This window comes from Citrus sinensis, chromosome 9, assembly GCF_022201045.2.
Source record: "Citrus sinensis cultivar Valencia sweet orange chromosome 9, DVS_A1.0, whole genome shotgun sequence".
NCBI classification, from domain to species: domain Eukaryota; kingdom Viridiplantae; phylum Streptophyta; class Magnoliopsida; order Sapindales; family Rutaceae; genus Citrus; species Citrus sinensis.
This window is the reverse complement of record NC_068564.1, coordinates 14609134-14617391: the sequence shown is the minus strand read 5'-3', so window position 1 is coordinate 14617391 and position 8258 is coordinate 14609134. Positions and strand designations below refer to the sequence as shown.

General features: G+C 36.9%; 1 protein-coding gene across 1 annotated transcript; it reads left to right on the top strand.

Annotated features, from left to right (window-relative positions):
* The first annotated feature begins 579 nt into the window (after nucleotides 1–579).
* Nucleotides 580–1683, top strand: LOC127899881 (uncharacterized). Its single transcript, XM_052434023.1, has one exon. The coding sequence runs from the start codon at nucleotides 580–582 to the stop codon at nucleotides 1681–1683; it is 1104 nt and encodes a 367-aa protein (XP_052289983.1).
* Nucleotides 1684–8258: the final 6575 nt, after the last annotated feature.

Genomic DNA, 8258 nt, shown 5'->3' with positions numbered 1-8258 from the left:
TTAAAGAGTAAAAGTTCCAGCCTTGTAATGCAACATACCTAGGGCCCAAATAAAGTTGTTTTGTATTTTCTAAGTTTATTTTAAGAGCTTAATATAGTCATCCATATGCATCATAATTTATACATGCATCAAAGTGTTATCTTACTGGGCATTAGCTCACTTAGTCCTTACATTGCAGGTAACGATGAGTAGGGCAAGCTGGCTCCAAGTCCTAACCAAGACGAAATGCATAACTGACCTTGGAATTTTATGATGGGCTCAGCTTTGTGTTAATAAAAATAAGTATCTTGGCTTTCTGTAATAATTAAGTTTTTAAATAAACTAAGAAATCTCTATATGACTTACTTTTCTGTAATAAGTTTTGTTGGATTGTGCTAAACTTTTAGAATTCGTATTTATATTAAAAGTAATTGTCTTTTTAAGCATTTTTTTTAAGTAAATAACATAGTGGAGTGTTACAAATTGGTAAGGGGAAGGACAAGGCTCAGCTTTTTAGTTATAATTTGAAATTAAGGTAATTAGAAAAATCTTACATTTGATTGGTCTGACCCGTGGAAACTAGATTAAAAACTCGTTGAGATGTCAAGCGCTAGGGGTAACAGAGGCAGAAGGGCGGAAAGAACTGCAAGGGAGCAATCTACAATTGATCGACTTACAAACATTATGGCACGACTCTTAGAAAGAGAAGTAAGAAGGGATGAACATGGTAAGGCAATGAACAACGCCGGAAGCGAATTTAGAAGATTAAATCCACCCACATTCGAAGGCGGTGTAGATCCTATCACAGCAGACCAATGGTTGCGAACCATGGAAAGAATGATAGAAGTAGCCAAAGTGCCAGAAGAAGAAAAGGTCACCTGTGTCTCCTTTATGCTACGAGGAACGACAGAATACTGGTGGGACTCAATTAAACGAATTCATGATGAAGCAACAATACAATGGGTGGAATTTAAAGAACACTTCTATAACAATTACTTTTCGGAGACTGTTCGCTCAACCAAAAGAAGAGAGTTTGTTTATTTACAACAAGGAAGGATGTCTGTCCTAGAGTACATCCAAAAATTTGATGAGCTCTCTCAATATGCTCCACATATGGTTGCAACTGAAGACTTGAAAAAGGACCACTTTATGCAAGGATTGCATAAAGATCTTGCAAAAGACTTAAAGGTGGCTGGAGTTCGTGATGCTTCCTTCAACGATCTCATCGATCAAGCCTTGGTAATTGAGCAAGTAGATGAAGAAAAGAAGGAAGGAAAACGAAAAAACAAAGGAAGTGTGGACCAGGGGAACTTTGTAAGACAACACACAAATAATAATAAGAGAAAGGGAACGCTAGTGGTCCAAGATCAAAGTAAAAGTAAATGCCAAAAGAATCATCAGAAGGAAGTCCCACAAAAGCCAAAGTGCAATCAATGCGGCAAAACTCACCCTGGGGAATGTCGAGCAAATACCAGAACATGTTTCAAATGTGGAAAGGAAGGACACTTCATTAGGGACTGCCTAGAAAATGGTACGCAACAAGAAAAGGCTAATGCTCGAGTATTCACACTCACCAAGACAGATGCAGAAGGAAACCCCTCAGTAATATCATGTGAACTATCTATCTCCAAAACTCCTGCATATGTGCTAATAGACTCAGGAGCTACACATTCATTTGCCTCACCACCTTCATTAAGAAAATAGAAAATGTCCCTAACATAATAAATAGGCCTTTTAGTGTCATGGTACCATCAGGTGAAATATTAAACTCGGGACAATTAGTTAAGACATGTGAGGTTAGCATTAGTGGTAATACACTATATGTTGACCTAATAATCATCGAGATGCAAGACTATGACGTAATTCTGGGCATGGATTAGCTATCGAAGCACTATGCCAAGATAGATTACAAGAAAAAAGGAGATAACTTTTCGACCACCACAAAAGGAATCATTTACATTTAAAGGAGAATGCAAAGAGAACAAAATGTCTATCATTTCTGCATTAAAAGCAGCCAGACTATTAAATGGAGGATGTTCGGGGTACTTGGCAAGTGTGATCATCAAAACAGAAGAGCAAACACCAAAGTTGGAAGATATTCTAGTGCCACCGGAATGAGAAATTGAATTCAAAATTGATTTGCTACCAGGAACTGCTCCAATTTCAAAGGTGCCCTATACGATGGCCCCATCAGAACTAGAGTTAAAGAGTCAATAGCAAGAAGTATTATACAAAGCTACATACGCCCAAGCCATTCACAATGAGGAGCACCAGTATTATTCGTAAAAAAGAAGGATGGATCAATACGAATGTGCATTGACTATCGAGAACTAAATAAGATGACTATCAAGAACAAGTACCCGCTTCCACGCATTGATGACTTGTTTGATCAGTTGCAAGGAGTAGCAGTATTTTTAAAGATTGATCTACGATCAAGATATCACCAGTTGAGAATCAGGGAAGAAGATATTCATAAAACAGCATTCAAAACACATTATGGACACTATGAGTTCGTCGTTATGCCATTTGGTGGTCTAACTAATGCCCTAGTAGCCTTCATGGACCTCATGAACAAGGTATTTAAAGACTACCTAGACAAATTCATAGTGGTATTCATCGATGATATTTTGGTCTACTCATAATCAAAGGAAGAGCATGCTGAGCATTTAAGGATTACTCTTCAGACCTTGAAAGAGAAGCAATTTTATGCAAAACTCAAAAAATGTGAGATCCCTCGAAGGTGGAAGCTAACTAATGCCAAAGAAGTCATAAGCTTCTTGGGTTTGGCTGGATACTACCGAAGATTTGTGGAAGGTTTCTCGAACATCACAATGCCATTGACCCAATTGACAAAGAAAAATGCCAAGTTTGCATGGATGCTAGAATGTGAGAAAAGCTTTGAAGAACTAAAACAACGGCTGGTCACTGCTCCAATCCTAGCCATTCCTAACAGCTCTAAGGAATTTGTCATCTATAGCGATGCCTCCAAAAATGGCATAGGATGTGTCCTCATGCAAAATAGGAAAGTCATTGCATACGCTTCCAGACAATTGAAGGAATATGAGAAAAATTAACCAACGCATGATTTGGAGTTGGCAGCGGTGGTGCACACATTAAAAATATGGCGTCACTATTTAATGGGGGCGCATTATAAGATTTACACTGATCACAAGAGCCTCAAAGTTAAATATGCGACAACGGCGTTGGCTACAACTTGTCAAGGGTTGCGATTGTGAAATAAACTATCATCCTAGAAAAGCAAACGTGGTAGCAGATGCACTAAGTAGAAAGTCAAGCCTGTCAGCTTTAAGGCATTACAAGATAACATATGCAATGCAGAAATCAAGCTAGTAGCAGGAAAATTAGCCAACATGACACTTCATTCAACTTTATTAGAAAAGATTAAAGAGGGGCAGGAAATTGATTCCTACTTGAAGAACTTGAAGATAGAAGCCAACTCAAAGGATATGTCGTTTAAAAAGTCAGAGAGGGGAATCATCTTGCTCAAGGACAGGATATGTGTGCCAAACAATAAATCATTAAAGCCATTAAAGTTGTAGTACATCGGAGACATTCGTTTGTAATGAAAGTCAAGATCTTTTATTTGCAAAGAACAACACTTCATTTGATGGAATTCACTTTGTGTTTGTTCATTAGCATTGCTTCTCCCAGAAATTGTGCATAAATGATACCAAGAACTTGTCGAATTTCAGCTTGGACCAATTGAAGTTGTCTGTATTGGCCAAGACTTTCGAACCAATCTTTTAAAGATCCAGTAAAATGATAACTGAATTCTTTAAGGACTGTTTGAGTTGTTGCTCCAGTTTTGAGCATCTGAACATCTATCCATGCTGAAAATTCCTAGAATCGAACGGGCCATTTGACTTTGGGGATATCATCAAAGGTAAACCATGGGCCATTTGAAGGTTTAGGAGGATTGTCATGGGAAGGTGTAGTGGGGTTGGTATCTAACTCTGCTTCTTCAACAATTGGTGTTGTTGGAGGAGATGAAGAAGATGGATCATTGGACTATGTAGAGGGTTGAACCATTAACAATTTTGAGATATCAGCCAAATCTTCTTCAGACTCTCGAGAAAGAGAAGATTCTTTTGAAGATTCATCAGAGGATTCTTGATCAGAAGAAGTATCTTCTGATTTAGATAAATGAGAATAAACTTGGGACGAATACTGATGTAAAGGTGTTCAGGTTTAGGAGTTTCTTCTTTCGAAGATTATGGATCTGGGACAGATGGTGGTTGTTGATAAACTGGTGGTGGTTCTGTTGTTTTAGTTTTTGTGGGTTTGGGTTTTTGTTTGGGTGGAGCCGGAGTTGAAGTTTGACTGTACAAAGTATGGGACAGTCCAAAAAATTTTGCACAATCTACCGGCTGACGGGACGAAGTTGGTGTATAAAATGGTTGATAGGTGTTAAAGGTTGGTGTATAGAGAGGCAGGGTAGGAGATTTAGCAAATAAGGAAGGTTGTTGCTTATCTACATCTATTCTGGCCAATTCAGCTTTTAGCTTTCTGATTTCTGCTTCTTTTTGGTTGAATTCTGGATCCCAGTATCTATTTTGAATCATTATCTGAAGTTATAAATTAAGCTGAGAGACTTGATTTTGCAAATTGAGGTAGATTTGTTCAAGTTGATCTGTGATCTTATCAACTTTGGTGTCAGTTTGCTTAACTTGAGACGCAACCCTTTCAATTTTGTCATCAAGGGTTCTGAAAGCCGAATTTTCTGCTCTGACATTCTGTGTTTGCCAGTTTAGGACAGCTTCAAAAGGTCTTGGATCCTCAAGTTGGCCTGTGGGAGTTACTGGAGACGGGACAAAAGGTTTGGTGACAACCTTTGTATGAGGATCTGTGTGCTTTTCTAAAGGTGGAAACTGCTCTTGGTATGAGCTGAATGAAAACATCATGCAAGACTAGATCAGTGCTAGTTGTATACTAGGCTGGTTAGCCTCATGTCTGCATGTCTTTTGTTAATACTCCTTTTGGATGAGCCTCAATTCTTTTTTATAGATTGGCAAAGGAGTTGTATTGTCTGGATCATCTGGAGGCAAAGGAGGCCTTTTTTGGCATGGTTCCATCTTATGACTTTTCTTTTTCCAACGTCTAGGCCGTCTATTAAAGTCATCTTCATCCTCTTCTTCTAGGCACGGACAGTCTGGATCACACATATGGGAACCTGGAACATCCCATAGAAAATGACCATTAATTTTATCCAGGTAAATCGGATATCCATCAAAAGCAAATCCATGGATGGGAATGTTTTCCTATGTTGTTGGAACAACGGTAATCATGGAAGAGTAAGAGAAAGAAGCTCTAGGTGGTGTTTGTTCAGTGGGTGGCTGAAAGGTCATCCTAACCGTTCCATCAGCTCTTTTTTCAAAAGAGCGTCAAAAGTTTGGACAGGTTGGGAATTTTGGTGAAATTTTTCATAATTGGATAGCCACTCAAGAGGCATAAGCTTAAGAAGCTCTTGCTTTTGGATTTGTCTTGGGATCTAGACTATAGAAGGGATGGTTTCTGAATCAGCAATAATCATTAAAGCATCAGATGAAGTTTGTGGTGTAGGAAGATCAAGTGCATGGTTTTGTAATCGATACACCAGCTGGTGGTGTAGCGTTGCCATTTTTGACGAAACTGTCTGTTCAGCTCCTTGCAGTTGGATCTGAAACTTTAGGGTTGTGGGTAAATTGGGATCCTCTAGAGAAAGGTTGAAATTATGGTAAAAAGTCAAAAGAACACTTCCTGCGTGTAAAGTGGTTAGGACAATGCCAATGACTGCATGTTGGTACTCTTTAAATCGGGTGTCTACCAGTGCTAGCCTGGCTGTGACTGGTAACCCTTTTCTGCCATGAAGAGTGAGGATCAATCGGACTCCGCCAAGATTGAGATGAGTATATCCTTCTCTTTTCCAATGGGAGACAAGATCTGTTGGAATTTCTAAGGTGACATACTGTTCCGATTGTGTTGCTTGAAGAGCACACTGGTCCAATCGAGATGACTAGACATATTCCTTAGGAGCAGGTCTTTTGGTTGAGATCAAAGTCCTAATACTCCGGGTAAAGGAGTTTGGTCTCTGATATAGTTTGTATGAGCTTATGAGAGGCATAGAAGATTCACTGATATGAGCTGAGTCAGGGACATAAGAATATTCAATAAGGTTTTCTATTTTTTAGGCAAGGTGTTCAGTATAGGATTTTGGAAGAGAAAGTGATGAAGAAAGGGTAACAAGAGCAAGAGTTTTAGAGTTGGATGAAGAAGCCATTAGAGAAGTTTTTCTTCTATTCACCAATTAAACAAACAGATCTCATATTTACCACTTATTGCTAGGGTTAGGCTCTGATACAAATCCTTATCAAGAAAGGGGAAATGATGATAACCAAGTTGCTAAAGCTCCATAAGATCCATTAAGCATCCATGAAGGTCTAATGACAAGGGTACGAACTAAGAAAACGAAGGAAGAATTAAATGGATTAATTAAGCACATCTCAAATTCATGCCCTGTCGAACACACTAATATGCCAATTAAGAATCTCAAGATAGTCAACGCTTTAACATTATTTTTCAAGCTTTTAAATTTGATTTGGAGTAAGTTAGAACAAACAAACCTTTTCAAATTAAGAATAGAAATCAAGCAAAATCTTGTTTCCTAATATGTTTTGGAAACAAGACCTTTTATTTCCCTTTTACTTTAAGATCAACAAGATCTTTTTTTTTTTTTTTTTACTTTAGGCTAGACGAGATCTTTTATTTCCTTTTTACTTTAGGCAAGATCTTTTATTTATTTTACGATCTTTTATTTTCTTTTTACTCTAGGTTATACTTAGCAATACGGAAAATCTTATTCCACTAGTAAAATTCAACTATATAAACCCATATAACCCTATTGGGAATTTCATATCAGAGTATAACAATAGTGAGAGATTTTATTCTTTGGTTTTTCAAAGAACTATCAAAACTTATCAAGATTTTATTTTGTGGGATTCTTTCTTGACTTATCATTCACAATCATCTCTTCTTTCTTGAATATGGCGTCAACCCTAAATTTCTTATACCATGGGTTGTTATCTTTATATATAAACGATTCTTAGCAAAAGAACCTCATTGAGTGTACGGTCTCACTTATCTTTGTGAGGTTCACATCATTAGTCCTTATATGTTTATGCACATGCCTTACTTGAGGATGGAACAAAGCTGACTGGGGAAGCTCAATGTTGATTGAACCTTCTAATGATGGAAGTTGTGAAGAAAGAAATTCTGAAATTGGTAGGTGTTGATGCGATCTATACTATTTCAGACAACAAGTGGTTGAGCCCAATCCAAGTTGTTCTAAGGAAATCTAGGATCATTGCAATTCAAAATGAGGAGAATGAGCTAGGAAGCTCAACTCTACTACTCACAAAGATCATTTTCCTTTGCCATTCATTGATCAAATTTTAGAAAGATTAGCTTCTTATACTCACTATTGCTTTCTTGAATTATAATCAGATTGTCATTGCACCGAAAGATCAAGAAAAGACAACATTCACTTGTTCTTCCAACACATTTGCTTATTGAAGAATGCCATTTAGCCTTTGCAATGCTCCAGCCATCTTCCGCTAGTGTATGGTTAGTATATTTTTAGATTATGTTAAAAACATTATAGAGGTACTTATGAATGATTTTAGTTTCTATAGTGATTCTTTTAACAAATGTTTAGATAACCTTACACTTGTTCTTAAACGATGCATGACAACTAATCTTGTTTTTAATTGAGTCCTTAGCATTTTAACCTTGTATCTAAGCATAAGCATTTTAAACATACTTTAAGGCTCTGTTTGATATAGCTTATTAAATAGAGTTCATAAGAGTAAAGCTTATACCAGTAGAACTTTTGACAAAAAGTTGTTGGATGTTTGGTACCTTTGGAACCATTAGACTGTTTGGTTCTGGAAAACTAAAGTTCTTTTGTGTAATTAAATTACCATAAAGGATATGTAAAAGATTTATTTCATAATTATATAACTTATAAAAAATGTATCCAAGCTATCAAATAATAGAAAAAAAACTAGTTCAACCACTTCTTCAATGTTCGAAATTAAGAACACATAAATTATATAATCTTCCAAACAAATAATACTATCCAAATTAAAATGTTAACCAATAATATAACTGAAATGTCAACGGTGAATGATAATTGTTGCAATTTGATCAGTTCTTGGTCCATTTCACGTACAATGAATGAACTTGTACCTTGTTCTTCATTGTTCTCTTCCCTTTAATTCTCA

Coding starts and splice junctions, on each gene's coding strand:
- LOC127899881 (XM_052434023.1), top strand. CDS start 580: ATGTCAAGCGCTAGGGGTAACAGAGGCAGAAGGGCGGAAAGAACTGCA.